This window comes from Cheilinus undulatus, linkage group 19 (genome assembly GCF_018320785.1).
Source record: "Cheilinus undulatus linkage group 19, ASM1832078v1, whole genome shotgun sequence".
Classification (NCBI taxonomy): Eukaryota; Metazoa; Chordata; class Actinopteri; order Labriformes; family Labridae; genus Cheilinus; species Cheilinus undulatus.
In genome coordinates this window covers 39,565,168-39,590,774 of record NC_054883.1, presented here as the reverse complement: position 1 = coordinate 39,590,774, position 25,607 = coordinate 39,565,168, and the positions used below count along the sequence as shown (strand labels likewise).

At 39.8% G+C, this 25,607-nt stretch overlaps 1 protein-coding gene across 1 annotated transcript in view; it reads right to left on the bottom strand.

Annotated features, from left to right (window-relative positions):
- The window catches only part of LOC121527620 (protein disulfide-isomerase TMX3-like), a 70,663-nt gene that overhangs the window by 12,730 nt on the left and 32,326 nt on the right, over positions 1 to 25,607 (bottom strand). Inside the window, exons 11-15 of the mRNA XM_041814637.1 lie at positions 24,772 to 24,829; positions 24,523 to 24,576; positions 13,189 to 13,245; positions 8,814 to 8,943; positions 5,051 to 5,119 (exon numbers count right to left, since the gene is read on the bottom strand). Coding sequence (XP_041670571.1) covers positions 5,051 to 5,119; positions 8,814 to 8,943; positions 13,189 to 13,245; positions 24,523 to 24,576; positions 24,772 to 24,829 — 368 coding nt within the window. The remainder of the gene's footprint in view (positions 1 to 5,050; positions 5,120 to 8,813; positions 8,944 to 13,188; positions 13,246 to 24,522; positions 24,577 to 24,771; positions 24,830 to 25,607) is intronic.

Below are 25,607 nucleotides of genomic sequence, written 5' to 3'. Positions count from 1 at the left end.
GATGGGTATGCTAAGCTAACAGAGCCAGCTATGAGTCATTGGCTCTAATGGCTGCTTCCTCATGCTCCTGTCAGACGTGCATTTAGATGGGTTCTCTGGGGGCAAGGTGATGGCTGCTGCCTATCTCCTCTGTGTCATATCATGGCTCTCTGAGCCAGAGTAGCCATGGTGATACTTGCAGAAGGCGCTAAATTTAGGCAGCAAGAAGGGAATGGCATTTTCTGTCTCTTGCAGGTACAAAAACAACTCTGCATACAGCATACAGGTTATTACTTAGGTGCTTATTGCCAACTGCGAAACAACAGTTAGTTGAAAATTATGCTCTCACACAGCTGTAAAAGGAGATATAGTTAGAGATCTGACTGTTTCTGACAGAATATCAGCTGTTACTACACAGCTAAAGAAGTTCAACCTAAAGTAAAAACATGTGCATGTTGGTAAAATCACTCCAACTACTACTTCACCTTCTTCCCGAATAAAAAAAATCTATAATTTTCCTCTAAGAGTTCTCTGCATTTCTTTAAGGACACAGTTAAGGGCAGCTTTACCTGCGGTTTCAGTTTAACCGTGCCACCCGAGAAGCATAACAACGCAGCTGTATTTACATTCCTCTCACACCCTTGGTAAAAATACACCCATTCTCCCAAAAGAACTAACAACTTAGAGAAAAAGTGGGAGGAGAAGTAAGCTCAGCCTCCTGACCTGCTCTGCTCCCTCATTACTCCACCTCCTCCTGCTCGGCTGCCTGTTTTCTCCCTCCCATTCCGTGTTTACTGCCTGCATTGCATATTCTCAGTTGTGCTCCACGGTTCGTCCTCTGAATGTTGTTTTTCTCCCTCAGGGAGAGAGCGGGGCACTCGGGCATTTGTATTACAGTTTCACTGAACTTGGCGCAGGTTGCATATATATACAGTATTTACCCTCGATTGGCAAACAGAGTCAAGGTGAGGCATGGTGGGAAGCATATCAACCAGTCCAAGGCATCAGGAGTCTCTGAGTAGAGACTGGTTTGAAAGCAGAATAGGAACTAAATTAATCAGCATTTTCCTATAATCAATGCAACTGATGGACTGTGGTGTGAAACTAAGTTTTATAGATAAAGAGAATGTGAAAATCTGAATTTTACTATGCATTAGGATTTATACCTGCAGCGTTACCTACTGTATAACATATCCTTCTCCTACTGTATCACATATATTTTTCCTGTTATTACTTTAAGTATCAATGTTCTTACTGTTATGCCTGAGCATTTACCTTAACCATTTCATACAATACTGTCATACTACACTTATTGATATAAATAACTAGTTCACTTCTACAAGGGATTTTGGTCAAACTTTGCATACATGTCCACTCTAACTCAAGGATTAACTCATTGTATTCTGGAAGTCAAATGTCAAAAGCTGAGGTCAACCAGCCTCATGTTCCCCCCTTGCTTGGAAGCACAATATCTCAAGAATGCTTTGAGGGTTTTTATTTAAAATTTGCACAAATGATCAATCAGATTCAAGGGTGAGCTGATTATTTTGGAGGTTCAAGGTTAATGTGACTTCAAATACTGTGAGCCCAATATATCAAGTAGAGATGCAAAGATTGTGAAAATTAGGGCCAATACTGCCGTAACTGATGTTTATCATTACTTCTTCTGATGTAAGACTCCTAGGATGCCAATATATCAATTGTGGTATACTAACTATGCCCCCTTAATGCTGCTGATTTATGTGCTTTATTTTTCTGAAAACCTTAAAATATGACTCATATATGCTATGAGGCATGGTTGTCTCACACTGACAACAGAACAGAGTTTTCCTTACCGATCACTCTATCTGACCTGTAAAAAAACATCTTATTTTATTCAGCAGATATCTGTTAGTTCCACATCATTTTGCAGATTGCCAATGTTTGTAAACAGGGTCTAAATCTGCAGAAACTGAAGTTAATTTACATGTGTTTAAATATCAGGTACGTCACACTAATCCCTTCTTGCATTAACGCTGACACACAATGTTGCTGCTGCTGGCAAAGCTTAACCTCCTCCACCCCAGCTACCTCCTTTATAGCTTGTTGCACCCTCATATTCAGATTCATGCTACTGTGGATTTATCACTTTTGACTAATTTTATCGTATGTAATACAAATTGTCATAAATGTATCCATCTATATGGGGGATTCCAGCCAAGTGCTCCCTGGAAAGTCAAAGCATGCTGCTTGACTAACCCATGGAGCATCTTTTAAGCAGAGCCTTCTCCACTAAATAAAACTGTTTATCTTTTTTTGCTATAAAATGGATAAAAATTTGCTAACATTTACTCAGATTACTGTCACTGAGTAGTTATGTATATATATACACACACACATATATATGCCACAGCTGGACCATCCAGGTCAAAAAAGTCTGGCTATACCACTGCATGTTTCCTTTATAGTTTGTTTCTGACAGAAAGTCAGGATATGAATTTTGTCTGAGACTCTTATATTAATAAAGTCAAGACAGTCTCCCTTCCTACTCCCTTATTCTATTGGCTTCTTTTTAAATTCATTTCTCTGATGTATGCGATGCTGAGATTGCTTTTAATTATCTGCCAACTTTTGATATTTTCATTGACACATGATTAAAGCATGCTGCTCTATGCTATTCTCAGAGAAGATGGTGTAAATACATCCATTTTTAAAACACTATAATTTTGATTCTGTTTTACAGAAGCAAGGATAGATTGTCAGTGAGGGATCTACATTTCTATGTCAATAAGAGAGTACTGCTCTGCATCTCGATGAGATTTTCTCATTGATAAATGAAAGATGTTCATACAACCTTGAGGAGCAGTCTTAATTTTACCTCGTTGAAAGCTAAGGCCCTGGCCTTCTCTTTTCCTCTCACAGAACTCTTTCTTTATCCTGCTGATGGACAGAGTAGCATGTCATCCTACAAATGCTTTAGTTTAACAGCAGGAATGGACTGACTGGGGTATTCAAACAAGGCTGACATATGCAGAGATGGCCAAAGCAGCGAGCAAAGTAGCAAGGGTGTACAGAATTTCTCCACTGGCATGTTTCAGCTTATTGTCATTTCACTCTGTTTTGCTGGATAAGGAGTAAATTCTTGTTGTTTTGTTGAGATTTTTTAACATATTTATCCTGTTTAGACAGAAATATTATCAAGAAAGCAGATTTTTTCATGAGGGTGTCTTTTTTAAATATATTTTAAAACACAACCAAAATCCATGTCAAATGTTTGCATGCATATCCTACTAAAGTTTTGTCCAGTGTTTTGTTCATGTACATGTTTTGCCCCATCACTGATCCACACTGCAACATTTTTAATTAAATCAAATTTAGTTGTTGAAAAGTTTTTTTAAATTTGTGTTGACATTTCACGTTAAGGATGTTTTTGGGGGTCCAATAGCTAGACCATTTGAGAAACACTGCTTTAAAGAACCAAAAGTATGCATATAACCACCAGGCAGTAGCTCTAGTTTAACTTGATAAAGTGCTTTGAGTTGCTCTTTGTATGAACAATGCCTCATTAATAAGCTTACCTTTATTTTCCCTGCTTTACTAAATGGATTTCAAACCATTAAAACATAATCAAATTCTAAATATACTGTCTTAATACATAAATGTTTAAAACCTTAAAGCCTATACTAGCTAAATCCATGCCAAAAGTTTTGTTAATCTGAAAAAAAAGAAAGAAAATTAACTGGAAAAACATAAATTTGAAACTGAAAGTTTATGTTTGTTCCTGAGTTTGAAAAAAATGAAAACACCACACTGAAACTAAAAATAAGCATAAGCAAAGTTTTTTATTCAATTTTTGCTTAAGCTCTGTAATTACTTCAATTACATACTTTATTTTCATTTTTCACTCTTAAATATTATATTGAATATATATATATATTAAATATATATTATCTTTTATATTTTCACATTTGAGGTGTTATGTTTTTCAGTTGCAGGTTTAATGTTTTCAGATTCAAAGTCTTTGTTGGGGTTCAGGGTTTTTTTTCACTTTCAGATCGTATTTTTTCATGTTCAAACTTTTGGCCCTGCTCTGGCGTGGGGGGGCGTGGCCTTGACTGAGAAGGGTCTGGAATTGTGAGTGACAGCATAGCAAAGAAGGCTCAGAGCCTTCCCTAATTATGATGCCTTCAGGAAATGTTGATTCGTTGAGATATACAGTGCTTAACAAATTTATTAGACCACCACCCAAAGTAAGCTTTATGCCCAAGCTGCCCTAAATTGACAGCATTGGTAATTACCAAAACCATTTTTTATGTTTCTGCAATGGTTAATACACCAATATGTAGAAGCTCTTTAACCCAAATGATATTTTTAATGCTAAAATATAATTATTATTGTTATCCATTATTTTTCAAATTTACTGATTTACAAAATAACTAAAAAAAAGAAAAGAAAAGCACATTATTTCTTGTTCAATGTGTCAAATTATAGTTAGCTACATGCATTCCTGAACAGAAAAATGAGTTTTAGTGGTTGAATGTTGTGCTTGATTCATTTCTGACTTCTCAGAGAAGCCCAGTGAGCCGGCTCAAATTTGGGTATAAAAAGGAGAATTCAGTTTGAAATTCCTCATTTCTGTTCAAAATGGTAAAACATGGAGAGCTCAGTGAAAATGAAAGAGTCAGCATTAAAGCTCTTCATGATGCTGGATGGTCTCTGAGACAGGTGGTCTAATAAATTTGTTAAGCACTGTATGACTCAACTCTTTCTGTACACTGTATTCATCTAAGCAGCTGTAAATAAAGAGATGCTGAGGACAAATTTACCTTTTACAAGCTGTTTTAGACAACTCTTGGCAATTATTCATCTGTTAAAACATTAAAATATGTCAGATTGTTACGTTTATCACCCATCCTTAGAGAATAAATGTTTCCCTCTTCCATATTGGACTGTGAATGCATTTTTTTCAGTTTGTGTTTTTTTTTTTCAAATTAACAAACTTTTGGCATGGATTTAGCTCCATGAAAGCCTACTTTGCTAATATTCTTACTGTGTATACGTAGCATCCTTGTATGAGCTCTCACTAACTTACCATGATGGTGGATCTAGCATCAAAGGCCACACGTTTGATCCTCTGAATGATGCCATCTCCCCCGTATGCCTGTGGGAAGACAGAGCATTTAATGTGAAGAGTCAATCACAATTTCAAAGAAACATGTATGTAGTGCATATGAAGGATTTCATGAGCTTTAATTGTGCAAAATTATTTGGGATTTTTGCCTTATATTGTCCAAACATCAGACATTTAAAGCATTCTTTAATTAAGTGCCCTAACTCTTATTTGTTTACTGTCCAGCAGGTCCCCGTCTGCCTGAGCTCATTTATTTGAAACAGCACCTGGGCTGCCGATGAGTGATCCGTCCCAACACTAATTCATCAGGACGGCCAATTAGTGAGCAATGACTGGGCATGACTTCTGTGGGCGAGCTGGAGGTGGGCAGGAGATGATTTCTGCGGAAACAGCTGTTGCACAGACTTAGGTTTGTGCTGTGTGACGACTGCATAACTAGTCAGGGAGGATTTTAAATGTTTATTATCTTTCTTAATTTCATAGGAGTGAATGATTGAGGATTAAAAACAGTTTGCTTATGAAGCATAAAACTTGTAGGTAAAGATATGCTGTAAAAATATTCACTTCAGCCTGTCGACTCAGTCCTTCTCTGGCTGGTTTGTGATTCATGCGAGGCTAAACACACCGTCTGTCTGCTTTAATGTTCCTGCTTTTCAGGCTTCTCATGGAAAAAAAAAAAAAAAAACAAACCTGAGTTTGAGTCATGCCTGGGAAAAATTTCAACTCTCACATTCCCAGAGGAAAAAAAAAGAAAATGTAAAAAGGGCTTTTTTAAAAGTCTTACAGGAGCTACTGGTGTGTTTTTGGACCATTTGCATTGCCGTGAATTGATTTCAATAATTTTAAACCTCCTGTGAGGAATTTTGGGTTTGTGTCAGCTTTAAGGACCCTTTGTGGTTCCAAAAAACCTGGGGTCTGTCAAAAACTCATGAGTAAAAACAGTCAAACAACATTGCTCTTGTACAACAGATTAACTTAAGATATGATTATACTTTAAGCTAAGATTGAGCAGTGATAAATTTGACTATATCGCTACCGCTATTCATCAGTCTCAGTCTTCCAAACTGTTTTATTCACATCTGACATCTCCTCTTGACTTTTGGTTTTGTGACAGTGAAAAATTCAACACCCCACTCTAAAGTTTTGGAGGTCCCATAAGCTCTCTTCTTTGGTACACTTGAGTCTGCTGAAAGCTTGTCAGGCCCCCAGTGCATAGTTACAGTTGCTAACCTAGGATTGGACGGTGGCCGTTTTAGGGAGGGGCTTAGCGAAGGGTCAGTTGTTTAAGATTGGAGCTTTGCAAGTCTGATCTGCCTGATGACAGCAGTGTTAATTTTGACATCTAAGGCCTCCTTTACACGGCAACATTTTGCTCCGTTTACCGTTTTCATTTCCAAAAAGTTCCACGTTCAGACGACAACATTTTGAAAACGATCTCCGTTCACACGAGACTGCGGCAAACACCAAAAACGATGTAGTTTACATGCCAGGCCAGTAGATGGCATGATTTTCGTGCCTGCACCAGATTCTGACTCAATCCATACGTCCTTCAACGTCCATTTACATGCAACGCTGTTGCCATGTAAATGGACGGCCAAAATGCTCCAAAACTACTGCGTTTTCACTCGAAAATGTTGTCGTGTAAACGGGGCATAAAACTATGACTTAAAATGTTTATCGACAGCCTTTTGTTCCATGACAAAAACTAGACTAAAGCTGACAAAAATAGATCTGTGATGACTAAAACTGACAAAAACTAAGTTTAGTTTTCATCAAGATGACTAAAACTAGACTCAAATGTAATTTAGTTTTCTTCGGACACTTAAAATCTGTGATATTTCTCCACTGTGGGTAAATATGTCAAAAAACAATGTAGCTGTAGTTACTCTGCCTCTCAGCTGTAGAAAGCGGGAACCACAGGTTAAAGGGGACATATTTTACCCTTTTAAGACAAGTTTATATTGGTATCAGAGGTCCCCAAAACAATCCTGTCAAGTTTAATAATGTAAAAAAAAAAAACATTCCAGTATTGGATTTTTTGCATGTCTGTAAAGCCCTCTGTTTCAGCTCTTCTCAGAACAAGCTGTTTCTGTCTGTGGCTTTAAATGGTAATTGGCTGTCTGACTCCGCCCCTGACCAAACCCCTCTCAGGAAACAGATGCAGCACTGGTAATAATACAGACACTAATTTTTTTCCAAAGTTTAGACTGGAATTCGAACCATCAAATTTGAGAACAGCTTGTTTAAGCACACATTTTCTGAAAGGTGGCGAAAGAGAGGGGAGAAGGAGTGGATTTATCTGGTACCTGAGTGAATTGTGGACAGGCCAGGGGACATACTTCTGTTAGAAAAGCCTGAAAAAGTGATTTTTGCATAATATGTCCCTTTATGAAAGGTGCATAGAACACAGTACCATGATTTGGTACCAGATTTAGGCAAGAGAATAAATGCTTGGACTAAAAGTAAAAACTAAAATATCAGGACTTTCTATGGACTAAAACTAGACTAAAATGTTTTGAGTGTTCATCGACTAAAACTAGATTAAAAATAAAAAGGGTAGAAATGACTAAAATGTGACTAAAACTAAAATGTATTTTATTTAAAGACTAAAACTAAGAGTAAAATTAAAACTAGCTGCCAAAATGAACACTGGGTGACAGACAGAGTCTGGCCATTCCATATGTTTTGCAAGGTTACAGTGCAGATGCTGTAAAATTAATGAGTAATCATGTTTAATTATCATAATGTTATGATTAATCAAACTACTCATGATAATCATTTCTGGCGCAGCGCTGACATTTGATATGAACCAGGGGTGTTTGTTTTGTTGTAAGAAGCCGACCTTACATTTTTATCATCTTGCTAATACAACTAAACATTAATTTTGTATTATTTAAAAACCAGTTCCTAAAGTATCATCTTAGCTTAGTCACAAAAAAGAGGTCCTTGAACATTTTTCATCACATTATTGGTTGGGAAAATTAACACTGCTTACAAGCATGAAAAAATACAAAATCCTAACATTCAGTCTTGTTGAAAGAAGCCTCATTTGCTTTTCTAAGTGAAAAAAGCTTCACTGGTAATTTCAGTCTTTTTCACGGTGGTATAAAAACTCCTCACAGGCTCTTAAACTGGCATCTCTGTGTGTTTTCTGCAAGGAGCACAAACCAGCCTTGAGACACCTCATGGCAGGCATTTAAGAGGCTGAAGCTGCCCAGGCTTTGGACTGCAGAAACATGGAGGTTTCTGTTTCTGTTTATTTGGTGGGAGGAGGTTTGTTTTGCCAAGCAAAAAATAGCTCGGACCTTTGTTGGAGGGAAAAAAAAGAAAGGACCTCTGGCTGTTTGGCTTATGGTTTCATACATCTGGTGACTTTCGTGTATAGCGCGGAGAGCAGTGACATTTCTTTTCCAGATTAGAAAACAATACAGAGTCGTGTAGTAATTTCAGTGTGTGACTAGGATGACAGAATTATTGCAGATAATCTATTCAGAAGAGACAGCAATATGAAATCTAAACATGCAAAAGAAGATTGCAAAAATACCTCATCTGGGGGGAAATATTTTCCAGGGGGGGGGACTTAGAATGCAAGGCAACATGCTTGATTAATGACGACTACTGGTGTGATTACAACAGTACAACACAAGAGAGGAGGGGGACGGGCTGCACTGAGTTGAATGCATAAACAGAGAGAAGGAGAGGGAGAAGGTGGAAGGATCTGGACCTGTGCGGAACCGTTCAAAACACTGTTGATGAATTGGACCAGCTGCTCCATGGTCTCGATCGGCTCGCCGGGAAGGAAGTACTGCTCGTTGGAAGTGTTGAGGATGATAACGGAGGGCACCGTCACCTCGCTGAGGAAAACAAGAAACACAGCTTTTTAATCTTCTTAACCCCGGCACCTTGAGCTGCCATTATCAAAGAGCATCATTAGATAGGAACAAATTGTGGTTTCTTAAAAGAACAAATTGCAACACAGAGATTACAATAGAGGGATAAACAAAGCCTTTGTGCTCAGAGGAACCTAACTTTTCCCATGGGCGTTCTTTCAAAGGGAGAATTCTGCAGCCTGGCCTATTTCAGGGTGGCATTTCTTCTATCTTTTATGCAAACAGCGTGCAACTCAGAGCCTTTATGGGTCCGTGCCGGTCACAGTTAAAGAGACCTCTGCGAATTACAGCTGACAAGGGAATCGCAGGGAGTCCAGTTGAAAGCAACTCTGCATCCATGCTGAGACTAAACACTCACAAAGAAGCCCAGCAGTCCAGTGATGTTGCCTTATTTCAGCAGAAAACAGAGAGAAAGAGACACATACTGTTGGCTCTCAAGCCCACTTACTTCCACAAATCAGCAGAGGAATTACAGAGCTCAGCGAGATAACAAACAAGGTCATATAAACAAGCAATCCCTCTTTCACATGTCTCGCACAAAGCAGCAAACCCAGGCTCAGATAAGGTAGTGCTTAGAAACTCGTGCACACGCTCAGGCACACCAACAGTCCATCACAGCGCTGCCACACTCACATCCCTGCGGTGTTACTCAACCCGCCAACAAATTTCACACACGCGCGCTCGTATCCATCACTGTCCCGATCCACCACCCGGCTGAGATCAGTAGCGCAAACGCACACGCCCGAACGGTAGACTCATCAACGCCTCACAACTGTGTCCAGCTGAGAACCGCAATCACACACAAGCACACAACTGTGGTGTGTATTCAGTTTGACATCCAGCCGACTCCAACAGATGGCACCCATTTAAAATAAATATGGATTAGCCTGTTCACCTCTCTGAGTGGAGACTACCGGGGTTTGCCGCCCATAATGAAGGGTCATATACTGTGCTATAGCATTAAAACAGACTGAAAGCACACATTAAAGTCAGATCCTGTCAGCTGGGAGAAAAAGCCTGTGGTGTAATTATGGCTAATTATTATTTTTGTTCATATTTATGTTGATTTCCAAAGGAATATTCTGAGTTTTGGGTAAAACATTCTCTTGCTATCTTACATTCTGTAAAAGAAACATTAAGTGTCACTCACTTTAACTGTTCTTTAAGTATAAATACATTATATTGCCAAAAGTATTCACTCACCCATCCAAATAATGGAAATCAGGTGTTCCAATCATTTTCATGGCCACAGGTGTATAAAACCAATCACCTAGACATGCAGACTTTTCTATAAACATTTGTGAAAGAATGGGTCGCTCTCAGGAGCTCAGTGAATTCCAGCATGGTGCTGTGATAGGATGCCACCTGTGCAACAAGTCCAGTGGTGAAATTTCCTGGCTCCTAAATATTCCACAGTCAACTCTCAGTGGTATTATAAAAAAGTGGAAGCCATTGGGAACAACAGCAGCTCATCCACCAAGTGGTAGGCCACGTAGAATGATGGAGAGGGGTCAGCAGATGCTGAGGCGCATAGTGCGCAGAGGTCGCCAATTTTCTGCAAAGTCAAATGCTACAGACCTCCAAACTACATGTAGCTTTCACATTAGCTTAAGAACAGTGTGTAGAGAGCTTCATGGAATGGGTTTCCATGGCCCAGCAGCTGCATCCAAACCATACATCACCAAGTGCAATGCAAAGCGTTGGATGCGGTGGTGTAAAGCACGCCGCAACTGGACTCTGGAGCAGTGGAGACACCTTCTCTGGAGTGACAAATCACACTTCTCCATCAGGTAATCTGATGGACCAGTCTGGGTTTGACGGTTGCCAGGAGAACGGTGCTTGTCTGACTGCATTGTGCCAAGTGTAAAGTTTGGTGGAGGGGGTATTATGGTGTGGGCTTGTTTCTCAGGAGCTGAGCTTGGCCCCTTAGTTCCAGTCAAAGGAACTCTGAATGCTTCAGCACACCAAGACATTTAGGACAATTCCATGCTCCAAACTTTGTGGGAACAGTTTGGGGATGGCCCCTTCCTGTTCCAACATGACTGTGCACCAGTGCAAAAAGCAAGGTCCATAAAGACATGGATGAGAGAGTTTGGTGTGGATGAGCTTGACTGGCCTGCACAGAGTCCTGACCTCAACCCCACAGAACACCTTTGGGATGAATTAGAGCGGAGACTGAAAGCCAGGCCTTCTCGTCCAACATCAGTGTGTGACCTCACAAATGCGCTTCTGGAGGAACGGTTAAAAATTCCAATAAACACACTCCTAAACCTTGTGGAAAGCCTTCCCAGAAGAGTTGAAGCTGTTCTAGCTGCAAAGGGTGGACCCACGTCATATTAAACCCTATGGATTAAGAATGGGATGTCACTTAAGTTCATATGTAAGTCAATGCAGGTGAGCGAATACTTTTGGCAATATAGTGTATCTGGGACCAGAGACACTCTTCCCACCTTACCTTTACAACCCTAGAAGCTTCTCATTTAACTAAGAGAGAGGGAAAACTAAGTATTGACAAAATAAATTAACAATTACAACAAATATCTAAAAAGCAGCATGCGTTGCTAAAGATCCATAGCATGCCCATTTGTTTTTCCTTCTGTGTTGTTTTTTTCTCTCAACTTTCTTAATGAGACTCTGCCTCATTATCAGCAGTTCATTAGCTCTTTTCCTCAAGTTTTCCTTTCACTTTCTGTTACCAGGAGCATTTTTCTGAGCTTTAATTATTGAAGGAGGACTTAATTAAAAACCTAACTGTAAAATCGTTAGCCCAGCCTTGCTTTTGTCACTCGTTAGCTGCAGGAATGGCATTCATTTACCAAAAAACATTTATTAGAGGTTTCACAAAAGCAACATTTAGTATGCAAATGACTGCTGCTTTGTGTGGATGTAATGATCCCTCCAGTCATTCACCTTCTATGGTTACAACTCTTCTGTTCCCACACGGACTTTACAGTCACCTCACATCACTTTAAGTTTTTCACAGCCCACAATGCATTCCATATAAGGGGTTAGCAATAATCCCACGTTTAAACAGAGGCAGAGACAGCCTCAGGCTTAGAGTGGTGCTCATGTTGTGTGTATTTGTATGCTTGTGTGTATTCCTGATCGTGTCTATGCGCCTCTGGTGAAAGCAGGGGCCGCCTTACGCCAGACAGACCGCTGCCAGAACACAGTAATCGCTGTGATGACGGAAGGAGGGATAAAAAGCCATCAGATTTATTTCCACGGCTTTCCTAAGGGAGAGAATTAGTGGACATTGACAGGCCAGGATTTCATTCCTCAAAGGAGGGCAATTAATCCAGTGCTGCTGCGGCCAGAATCAGCCCTGTTAAAGCAGAGGAAATACATATTGTAGGCACTCATAAAAACTAGGAAAGCTAATCACCTCTTTATCTAAAAATAAAGCACAGTCTGTCCAATCTAAAACACTATCTAGGAATCGATTTGTGGAGTTATCACACTTTCTAATATGGTTTCGACTGTATGCACTGACTCCCTTTAATTACAGCGGACTTTTGAGACTATGTCTGCTATAATCTCCATCATACAAACAATAACATGCTCAAATTAAAAGAACATCCTGTAGCAGTCTATTACGCTCCCGATTCTCGCACACTACACCCACAGCATTACACAAAGACCTCATAATTAGATACAGTAGGTTGGTAGACACAAAACAGACACGCCAACTGCTTCAGCCCTGCTGGCCTGTAACACTAGCGGGGCTCCGTCTAATTAAAAGTGTGGGATGTCAGTTGCAGGGCCTCTTAGAGAACTGCACGCATACAGTTGGCCTCAGCCTGGGCGCAGAGCTTCTGCAGCGAGCCTCTCTGCATCATTAGCACCGCTCTTTGACAATTTATTAAAACACATGACTGCTATAGATTTAATCCATGCATTCCTTAATCTTTCATATATTCCTCTCACTATCCCACCCCTTGCAAGAGCAGCTTCGTTCTTCCACCTTTGTGTGCTTTTTTGTAAGCGTCGGTATGTGACGGCGGGGGGTTTAAATTGCCGCGAGCACTAAAACAGAAATGACAGTCCGTCTGTGTAATTGACTTCTCCACAAGAGAGCGTCTTTTACAGCTGAAGCTGGCGTTACAAGTCAGTCTCAACCTGGTTAAGTAGCTGACAGAAGGTAATGTGAGGTAGGGAGTGAGAAAGGTGACATGAGAAAAAGGAGGGAAGTTGGATGTGAAAACTTACCCCATAATGAGGCTGTTAATGTAGTCGTTTCCATCCATGTGGCCAAACTGGAAGTCTCTGGGGAAGAAAGACAAAACAGAGGCATGAGAGAGTGAGACACAGCATCAAAAACAACATAAATCTCTAAAAATAGAGGTTTTTTCTGTCTCTGTGGATGTTGTATCACTGGAACAAAACAGCCTTTCTGTGCAATGGGACAAAAAAAATAATTCCTGATATTCTTCAGCTGAATTGTAATACATAATATACATCTTGATTAGAGATGCACAGTATTATCAGTAACAGCATGATTTTAACCAATAAGGTATGGGTGTCAATCTCAATCACAGCTGGGGCCGGATTCTGGGTTTAGGTCGAACCTGAGAGCCTATCTTTAACCATAACTGTCAACCTCATTTTAACCAGTAATAAAATATGAAAAAACCCAGCACTGATGATAAATCATTTGGAAATTCAAAAAAAAGTAAAAATGTTAAGTTTAAAGGCTCAAATCTGAGATAAAATTCCAACTTATTAGTTCAAAAGATCAACACGATATTAAAAATAGAAAAATAATGTTTTTAAAGAGCAAATACATATATATATATATATATATATATTTTTTTTTTTTTTTTTTTTTTTTTAAACAATTATTATTGTTGTTGGTATAATGTGTGAGGTTACATGACACTGTAGTAAACCAACCTGGCTCCTCTTATTAAAAAGAAAAAATAAATAAATAAATAAAATACAAAAATACAAAAATGAATTGAATTTAAATGTATTCTAAACAAATTTATTTGAACTACTACTAAACATTGATTTACTAGTTGGTTAAACTCATTACATTTTCATGAACACGTGCTTGAAATCCCTGTCTATAATGCTCTTTTAAACTGTAACGGACCTCCCGCCACTAGAGGCCGCTGTAGCTTCAATTAATGGCCGCAGCCTTCCTCTCTGACCCTTTACCCGATGCCAACAATCAGTAGCTTGTTGGTGGCTAACGGCTGACGGCAGTTAGCGACAGTTTTCCAAAGGGGTAAACGGAAATAAAGTGGTATGTTGGCTGCTGAGGGTTAAGCTCACGTGTGACTACTCATTCCAAGTGAAAAGAGGCCAAATATCAAAGCACGATATTAATCTGCAAAGAGGAACGAAGGCGCTAGCGGCGCTAGCTTTCAATGCTAGCGCCACCCGTTATCATGCTAACGTCACACCCACTCTTCTTTGTATTCTCTCATCTTTAGACTAGTTTTGACCCTTCTAAATACAGATTAAAGTTTAATCTACTAGGTAATTATACCGCTAAGAACATCCTAACTAATACTAGATCAGTTACACACGGACTGTCTTGTGTTAGACTGCGGCGCATTCATGGTCAACTGCAAACTTTAGGATGGATTTGGATCAGTCACTTGGATCGGCGCCGTCAGTCAGATATCCGATCTATTAATTATGTCCCTATCAGACCCGATACCAATATTGGATCGGATCAGTCCCATTCCTATTGAAAAGGTCAAAGTATGAAATAAAAAGTCAAAATCATAAGTTTGAGTCATAATCTTGAGATGCAAAATTAAAAAACATGAAAAAAAACACAAATTAATTTCTTTCCCCACATTCTTGACTTTTTATGGAATTTTTCTTATTCTTTAATTTTTCAGATTTTTATGGCTTAACAAGGATATTTTAAATAGTCAAGCTGAAGTTTACATTTTTATACTGGGGGAAATCTGCAGACCTCATACTGGTGGGTCAGTTATAATACAAATATGATATGATCTTGTGGGCCAGATATTATCATTCCACGGGCCGGATTTGGCCCCCGGGCCTTGAGTTTGACACCCCTGCAATAAGGCAATTAAAAAATGCAACCCCTCAGATGTTTTTAAATTGACTTTATTGGTATCATGGTAAATGTAATTTGCCTTTCTGACAAAAAAAACCCTTCTTTAATGTCAAAGTGGAAACGGATTGCTACAACATAATTCAATAAAAACACCTAATGTAAAATAAGTTTTAAATACAGTATTATCATGCTACCACCCAACCTTACCTAGGACATGATGATCATATGAATTGCCCTGAATTAGTTGGAATGAATGAAATAATGATTCATCATTTTTAAATAAATTATATTGTGGTTAATAAGCCTTAACTTTGAGTGGTTTCCTACTGTGAATCATTTCACTAAGCATTAGAGCAGACATCTGCTTTCTTGATAAACTATAGGAATATAAACAATGTTGTCTTACCCTACATCTCATTGGAAATACATCATAAAAAAACTGATGTATTGTCCAGGCCTAATGTCTCACAGTGGAAACCTGGGATAAAGCAGGGAAAAATATCTATCCCCAAAGCTCCTTCCTGCACCGTCTCCTGTTTCCTCCTCGTCTTCTCCAACCACAGAAACGACTCAGGTGATTTATCTAAACGATAAGGCAGGAGGAGGAATTCAATTTGTATCTCATTGTGCTGCACTATGTCTGAGCAGAGTGTATTGTGGGTAGACTGGGGGAGAGTAGGAGGGGTGAGAAGTCCAGAGACCGACTTCCACTGAATGACTGATTACGGAGGCCTCTACATATATATTATATTCATACTGAATCATAGCTACATCTCGCTCGTTTCTCCCCTGGGTGCTGCCTGAGCTTATATCAATGACATGATTATGAAGAGGCTGGACTCTATAATAAATCCAGCGCATGAAATACAAAATCATTCCCTGTCAGTGGTAATCTTGCTGACAATAGCTGGCGAGACGGGAACAAAGCTCATTAAAAAATCAGTTTGAAACATCTGTAAACGTCCAAGACCAGCAGGCGCTGGATCGAGATCGATGCTTGGATATTGATGCTTTCACAACTTTATTTTTAAAGCGTTATCTTCTCTGAAAACTTCAGATATTTACAGGGGCTGTTTCCTGTTTAAAACACTTTTCATACTCCCACTGACACTTTTTGGCTAGACCGCTGAGCGGACGGGCCAACAAGGGTGAGTAATCAACCAAGAAAGTTGCATGTGTTAGAAAAAGCATGGAGCAATCTGAGGGCAAGAATGAGCAACACTTTTTTTCAGGAGAACACTTTATAAGGTTTCTGCAGAAGTTCAACTTTTGGGCTATTTACTCCAAAACTCTCTCCGGCACTGCTGAAATTCTTTAGTTGGTTATGACACTTCTAAAATGTTTATAACTCTGGAGTATTCATACATTTTATTAAACTTCTCATTTAGTTATCCTCAGAGTGTTGAGGCTGGATTAGAACATTTATATTCCAGGGAATGTTATGACAGTCAATTCAAGTGACTTTTTAATCTAATAAACGCAGTGTGAAAAACATGGACTTTATATCAAGATGGACAGAGAGACAGCCGCCTAGGAGTGAAGCCAAATGAATTAGAGCTCACCCTGTTAACTAGCTGCAATATAGGTTCAAACTTCACTCCCTTCATGTAAACTGATGGGATATGAGTCAAACTATAAAGTTAAAAGACACATCAAATTAATTTTGGTTAACAATGCATTCTGGGTATTTGGATGAAGAGTGACTGCACTTCAGTATTGAGTCCATATCATGCATTAACAATACTTCGGCTTTTCCGCTATGACTTTTGGCCGCACCCAGCCAAACTAAGCTATGCTGATTTACTTTTCCAACACCAGTTCGGCCAGACCAATGCGAGCCAGCCCCGCCTCCAAGCATGCTGCGCTAACGTCAAAGTGGTTTGCGGGGTGCGATTAACCCCTACTGCTTCTGATACCTCTGTTGTTTATTGTCAACCCATGAAGAGATACGGTTTATCCCTCCCTCTAGTTGGACGGACTAAAGCCGTACGACGAGTGGAATCAGGATGAACCAGCCACAGTGCAGCATTACAACTGTGTCTGTACCTACTAATAACAAACGTTTAACCCTTTCCCCTTCTTACAGACAATTCTAGACTTTTTAAAAAATAAAAAAGCAGGAGATGTTTGAAACATTTGGCCAAAGATGGAGACAATCTTCATTTTATTAACAGGCGCTTGTAAAGCATGCCATTCTTATTGCCTAATCAAAAAATATAATTGTGTTCATTTTCTACAATCTAGAGACCCATAGACAATCATTAGGAGACTGTTCTGTAACTTCTGTGAAGGAAAATTCTCTATTTTTGATGATAAGCGTGAATTATTGTTTATCGATTACAGAAAGAGAGAGAGGGGAAAAAGAGTGGGCATGCGGCGCCGTCAGTCTAAACTTTGATTTTTGCTTCAAAACGATGTAAAGTCAATCAGATCAGAGAGTGTAGAGATCAGACTAAGGACTCAAAATGCAGTTTCATCAGCTCTAGACGCTCCCTCAAACGGGTAGCTTGGTTGTGGTGGAAACATAAACCCCCTGCCGCACCGGGCTGACAAGCCAAGTCAAGCCAAGTTGACTCAAGCCGCTCCACACGTCTCCAGTGATGACCTGATATCAGAACCCATTTGCCCATCTCTTATGCAGAACAACCACCTGTACATCATTCTCTTGGTTCTCTTATCATGGCTTGGTATCCCTTCATACTGTGTGCAGTGAAGCTGCTAGTAATAGAAGTGAACAGGGGCCAGAATCCATAAGCACAGGAGTGGCTAGCTAAGGAGATAAGAGGCTAATGGTGCATCTTTAACAGCCTTTCCCTCTTGAACCTGCATTCAATTGTAAATATGCTTTAAAGCAGCGTTACTCACCCCGCTCAACCAAAGAGCCAAAGTGTTGAAAAATGTCTTTGCAAGAGCCACAATCTAAGTGATGAAAAGTAGCAAAAATGGGTTAAAGTGGCAATAAAAATAAGTTAAAGGGGGCAAAGTGGTTGAAAAGCAGCAAAAAAGGGTGAAAAGGTGCAAAGTAGGCATAAAATGCCAAAAACTGGGTGAAAAGTGACGAAAATGTGTAGAAAAAGATGCAAAAAAGGGCAGAAGGTGGCAAAATTTGGGTGAGAAGTGACACAAGATTGAGTTACAGGTGGCAAAAATGGTCAGAAAGTGGGAAAAAACATGACTAAAGGTGGGAGCAAGGGCAAAAAGAAGCAAAGAGTGGCAAAAAATAGGAAAAAAGTGTCAAAAGGCAACTTAAATGGGTGAAAAGTGGCAAAAGTAGCCAAAAAAACTGGATAAAAGAGTCAAGAACTGGGGAAAAAGTGGCAAAAAGAAGCAACAAAAGTGGGCTTAAAGCAGTAAAAATGAATTAAAAGTGGAAAAAAAAATTGAAATAAGGGCAATGAAAATACACAGACAAAAAAGGTTGAAAATTAAAGCTACGTGTTTAAGTGTGGGAAACAAACTGATTAATGTGACCCAGAGTGGATCATTTCTGAGGTAAAAATTTCCCTTTTTTAAGGTTTTCTGGGGGAATAATACTTCAAATTTAGACATAAAAGAGCCACAAATCATCACAAAAGAGCCACATGTGGCTCTAGAGCCACATGTTGAGTATCACTGCTTTAAAAGATACAGGGTGGGGTTGATCCATATATCATATTTCAACCGCAATGGCGATGTGGGTATGCACAATATTCACATCTTAATGACTTGCAATAATCAGGGGACCTGGTACACGTCACGCTGCCTCCCCTGTGCTTTTGGAGTTTAGCCAAAAATGCACGTTTACTCATCTCCATGCTCGCCAATAAACAGAACAAACAAACATGGCATAGGCATGTTGATTGTCATTCCTGGGCCTGGTCATGTTGGCTAAACTCCTCATGTCTGTGTCAGACCCACCATCAGATGGCTGCACAGTGTGATATTTGAAATCTGAAAATGATGCAAAGACCCAAAGAATTTTTTTTTATTCTAATTTAATACATGTACATAAAAGGCACTTAATTCACATGGTTATTATTTCATTTCTTTAATTAAGAAATTACAATATATCGCAGCAAGAAAAACTATCGCAATGTCTGTTTTTTCCAATACTGTTCAGGCCTAGTATGCAGGATATATTTAGTAAATAGGTTTCCATGGGAACAGGTCAAATCTAGCACACACTAAGATTTTTAAAATCTTAAAATGTGAGAGATCCCACACATGATGGCAAATAATAAACTGCTAAATAAAAGATTTAACTGTTTTGTTCTGAAAGTGTGGTGTGCTACAGGATGACTAACAAAGTACACCACACAGATTCTGTTCACTGACGAACAGTCCCACTCTCAGAACTCAAAATCTTTCACTGCCAAATGTGACTTGAGAGTAAGTAAGCGAAATGTGGATAGCTATGAGCTACCTGCTACATCCAGATAGAGTGTTTCATATATTTACTGCATGGATATATTTCACATTCATCAGGGAAAGCTCCCATAGAAAGCATTTGGGAAGGGCAAACGGGCCAATCAGAGTGACAAGAGAAAACAAGGTTGGGCTCATGTGCTTCTCCTGAGCAGACAGGTTACCGCTAGCTGTGAATGGCGGAGCACATCCATGACTAAATCATGCCAAGGACAGTCAGGAGATGTGCAAAAAACATCTTCTCTCCCAAGACAAGCTTTCAGTGTGACTCAGTTCTCGTTCCAAAGGAAAATATGGTCCAGTTCCAATTAAACTGTCGCTTTCCTACAGCTACATCCAAGCTAATAGCTACCCCAGTAGCAGCCATTGGCTACACAAGCAGACCCCACCCGTAATGATCGCAAACCCATGCTGAAGAAAAAGAAAACATCTTTTCCGTAATGAAAAGCTTTCAGTGTTGTTTTACTCTTTATTTCATACAGGGATGTGGTCCAGTTCTGATCAAACTGATGCTACGATGTGGCAGCCATTACAATGGGCTAGTATAATCGAACTCCGCCCATAGCTACCGCCTCGTTCTCCTCAAATGATGATGATTGGCCTGACAGCTTGTTTTTTGACACAAACGTTGTGGATTGGAGCTTCTAAGATAAATTTACTTGATGACGGGGCACAGGTGGTCTAGTGGTTTAAGGCGCGTCCCAAGTACGTGGACGGCCTGGGTTCGAATCTGGCCTGAGGCCCTTTACCACATGTCTCTCCCCTGCTCTCGTCCCTGTTTCCGACTCTATCCACTGTCCTCCTCTATCAAATAAAGGCACAAAAATGCCCAAAAATAAATCTTAAAAAAAAAAAAAAAAACATTACCTGATGACAGACATAGAGTCTCGCAATTTAAATGGCTTTGCAAGGTTATTGTTTGTTGTTCCATTGTGGTACGTTCTACAGAAAACTTCAATTAATTAGGGTGTCCTTTATTTTATGAAGTCCATCTAACTTTACGCTTCTTGTTTAACATTGTGGCTATTGTTGTGTTTGTTGTGCTTCCTCCTTTAGCCATCTTACTTCCTGATTCTCTGTGTTCCCTTCACACAAGAGGATTAAGGTTGTAAATATTGAACATGTTTAATATTTACGACCTGAAGTAAGGACAGCCTCTGAGATCAGACCAAACCTGACGGCAAAATCTGGCTAGATACTCTTTTGAACATTTTTTTAATCTGGCCTTTGCCAACTGTGGTCCAAGGGAGGAATCAGACCCAAAACCAGATCAGATATCTTGTACTTTGTACCCGCTTTTGATTAAAATGACTACTTAATTCAAGTTACAAGGGAGTCGTGATGTGCCATTGTGGAAAAGCTGGTTCTAAGAGCTGGTTCCTTTCATGAGTGGCAGGAGGTGACTCCCATTTGAGAGATGGTTTCCCTTTTTCCATTTCTGAGCTATCAGATACTGGAGTGTCTTCGGTAAGCTTTGAGGCTTACCATTTGGCTTCAGAGTGCCTGAAAGAACATAAATACATTTTAATGCATTGTCTAAAGGGGTCATAGTTACGATCAAGGCGATTTATGTCTAATTGTTTATCTTTCTGAGAAGTTTAGTCTCAGTTTGTTCTTGATTCAAATAGCAGTGGATGTAACATCACGTTTGGCACCTCTGCAATCTATACCAAATTATCAGAATAGATAAAGAAAGGGGTCAGAAAATGTAGAACTAAAAAAAACCCTAAAAACTAAAAGTGAGTGCCTGCTCAAATTAGCATAACAATCTATTTTTCTGCTATGAACTGTTTGGACTTCAGCCTCACACCACAGGGTGAACTGAATGATCATATTTGAAACCATGAAACAATCTGGAATTTGTTCATTCTTTGTGGGGAGGAAAGAATCAGGCCTAAAACTAGTCTAATTATCATTAAGTGTGCCCTCACACTAAGGTTTCACAACACAAGTTTAAGTTCAAACAATAAGTATTTATTGTGAAGCTTTATGTTTTGTAAAAAATGTTCTAGAAAGAAAAATTTCTCAAACTCTGCTCAACAGCTTTGGAGTCCATTTCAGTCAGAACAAAACTCATAAGTCCAACATTTTAAGTTTGGGAGAAAACTTTATGTAACAAGGCTACTTTTCTGCCTGTTTTACAAACTTTCTGTTCAACAGAGCACAAAAGAGCTGAGACAATAATGACTGTAGCAGAATTTCAGCCCACCAGCTGATGAAATCAGACTTTCCCACAAGTGCAATTCACGCACATGTAGGCATGTGGATGATGGGAGTTTCACCCACACACCGACTAATTCCCTCTCTGATCTGACATCTGAATTCACCATTCTGTTAAAACGCCTCAAACACTAGCTGAGCTGAACACATTCACAGCTACGCCTGTGATCTCTTCACACCTCGCACTTCCTTCGCCATCCACTGGAGGCGACATCGAAGCCTTCAACTTGTAATTATCAGTGCATTAGGTGTATTAAGGTGCTGCAGGTAGCTCTGATCTCAGTGGGGATCTCACACTCAAAAATGTTCACAAACAGAAACAGTGTGGTGGGTAGCAGTCTCTGTAATGATAGGGACCGGTGTGATTGAATCAGTCCTAATGGGAACGCCTGGTGAGGAAGCAACACTTTGATCATACACCTCCTCAATTCTATTTCCATCTCTAGAGGCAAAACAGAAAATGACAGGGCAGAAAGAAAGGCTTAATCACAACAAATGTGAGACTTTTCTTGCTAATACTTTTATGGCAACCCTGTCACCTGTTGTCCCGCTGGGAGTTACAGCTGATTTGAAAGCAAGTCGATTAAAGTGAGCATGTTTGCTTAAAGCCCCAGAGCAACCCACCTGCCTACTTCTAGCCTTTTGTAACTTTAGCAGCAGGCCCCAGTTCCTTCAGACAAAATGTTATGCCACTATTAAAAGCACTTCCTATCTGCACTGACACAAAGGGACACATCACGGCCTCTCTGTGTCTCTCTCTCCATTATGACCTACTCAGGCTCTCTTCTCCAGTTTCTAAGTGTTTGCACATGTGCTGTTCAGCAAAGCATGACGTGACGACAGAGCAGCCATTGGTTGTCACAGCCCAGTCCCAATGCATTCTGGGATACAGACACACAATACGACGGACAGCATTAGCTGCTAGCTGCAGGCACGATTATAAAATGGATAAAAAGATGTTCAATATCAGAGGTACTTGTGTGGATTCAATATTTAAAAACCCTGCAAAGTCACCCAAGTTCCAGGCTCACTAGAAAATGTTCTTCAAGGGTGTTTTCACACCTAAAAGTCCGGACCAAGGTCTGTGTTTTTGTTACATTATATACATTTGGCTCGGTCTGTTTGGGTTTCACACTGTCATTATTGCAAATGGACCAACAGACTTTACATGACAAACCTAGGTGATATCGTCATCAACTACGTGGTTTGCGTGTCTCTGTAGTTTACACTGACTGGCCATTTGGCGTCAACACGTTGAATAATGTGAGTCTTGAATGTTGTAAACAATGAATGAAATAGTCATTCCTACCATCATATTGTTGTTGATATTCTACTACCAAAAGCGAAAACTTGACAACAACTTTATCGTCGTCAACAGGAAAGGGGAAGAAAGTATGCAATCCTGCGAATCACTGCAACACCGACTCAGGAGAGAAGGTATGTGTTATAAAACTCCTGAAAAAATGAGCTGTGAATAGTGAGGTATAACTTTATCTACAATTTTATGAAGTTTTCCGTGCTTCGACAATCCCCATTCAACATAATAACGGACACTTCTACTCCTCGCGTAACGTAAAGTAGCTACCATTAGCCCACCCTGTCCAGGCTGCTGCTTAATTTCGGTAGCGTGAGATTGTTGTGGGCTCTGCCGCGGCTCATTTTGTTATGGTGATGGATTTCCTTTGCCGGGAGTCATGTCATAATTTCCTGTTATTGATACGAAGGTTGGGAACCTTTCAAATAATGCTTTCACACTGGGCATGAACCAGACCATGATTCCATTTCGTCCGGACCGAGACCACCTCTCTGGGTTGGACCAGGGTTCGGCTGTTTGGTCCGGACCACAGTCCAGGGGAGGTTTTACACCTATCATTTTGGTTTGGACCAAACAGAAAAGTCCGAAAGTCCGGAACAAACAATGTAGGCGTGAAAGCCCCCTAAGAGCAACGTAGGAGAGGATAGCTTCATTAGAACAGCACAGCAGAGGGCTTTCAGAGGAAAAAACAAGTGGCGACAAATTATGGTTAAAAATACATGATGGTTGCCGTACATAACAAGGCTGGTCTCAGAGGGTTAAAGTTTTTTAAAAAAAGCTGAGATATTCAGCCATATTTTCCACCAAAAACTGGTGGAAAGTTGTACAAATGCATTGGTAATCTTGGTGTGTAAAAAGCTGATGATGTACTGTATTTGGGCAGATATTGTGTGCAGAAGATTGCTTGATAATTTTTGCTATCAAAACATGCATCTCATTTGTCTTTATTCTGGTAGAATAACCACCCTATCAACAATTCTACATTTTAAACGCTATGTTATATAATAGATAATTCATTCGTGTTGTATTTTTTATTATTCACCACAAATACAACATCAAATGTCTTTTGTGTCCATTGCAATCTCATTCTGATTGCTTATTCTTCTATTTTCCCACCATCTTTCTTACCAATCTGTGCATCCCTTAATGAGGGAAAAATGCTAAGACAGGTAAAAATTCCACATTCCTACTGTGTTCCCCTTTAGCATTCACCCCCTTGTTTAATTGGTTCCTCTCCAGTAAAAGAACAGGTTGCACGACGCAGCGTGTAACATAAAAACCCATCCCTGGTTGTTATTTCACATCCAGAGCAGGAGGAAAAACACAAAATTATGCATTAATACCAACCTGCGCTGCGTTTTTGACTGACAGCTGAAAAGAACACCTATATTTGGAGGTTGACATTTTGCATAATTACCTTTCCACTGAACCTCAACAAAACAGACAAAAGGCATAAACTTGCTTGTGAGGAGACAGGCGGCGGTTCCCCGGTGAGGGCACCATCCCAGAATAAATGTATAAAGTGGATGTTCATCTTTCACCTCATCGCTGGTTCGTGCCTTACCTGTTAAAATGTTCTCTGTATTCCTTCGCCACCCTCTGAATCAGGGTCTTTAATCTAAAGGCAAATGAGAAGAGAGAGAAATACCACATGAGTCGAAGGAGAGCGACCTTTTTTTAGCCCATGTCTGCAATTTGTGGGAAGGCTCGAACAATAACAGCAAGTCTTATCTTCATTTGAAAGCGTTTATTGTGGTAACCGTGGGAGACATTTATACCAAGCCATGCTTTTTAATTTCAGTGCTCTTTGTACCTGCCACTCTCCTCTGTGGGGTCCTTCTCATCGATGACTGCAATCGCCACCAATTTGCCTGCGGTGTTAGACAGGGATTACAAATCACAATCATGCACACGTAAAAAAAAAAAAAAAAAAAAAAAAAAGAGGCTGAGGAGACAATGGCAGGCAGATAAGAGGCTCTGGAGGAGACGAATCACCTCTCAACATGTAGGGAAAAGAGAAAGAAAGAGCGCTTTATTCATTCATCACTCAAACATGGAGCTAGCTAAGGCTTTCTGCTCTGTTTGAACAGGAAACAAGTGGTCACTTTCAGGTTGAAGAGCTATTTCTAAACCATTCAAAAAAAACACCAAACCCACGACATGACAAATAGGTCTACTTTTAAGAAAAAAGGAGTGTTACACAACTGAAAAGCTCTGTGTTTTAAACTGATATGGTTGGAGGCTAGAGACCCTCTTTTGTGGGGAGCAGAGAACCAGCCTGCCCCCTGGTGGTTGCAGCTGGTGATTTAGTGCAGCAGTTCTCAACCTTTTCAGCTCACAACCCCCAAAATAAAGGTGCCAGAGACCAGGGACTCCCACTGTACCTGAGTTTGGTTGAAGCATAGTTGAACACAGTCATGCTCTTTCAAGAGTAGTCATGTGCAGATTTATATCTTCAGGATTTTTTTGAAGAAATGATTTGATCAGAATGTAAACATTTAACTAATTTGATGCATACAATTTTCTAAAAATGGATAAAATGTCAAATTTAAAACGATTTTAAAATAATATTTTTTGGAAGACCTCATCTCAGTTGTGACCCCCCAAGGGGGTCCCGACCAAGGCTATAATAGTTTTGGATTTTTTATT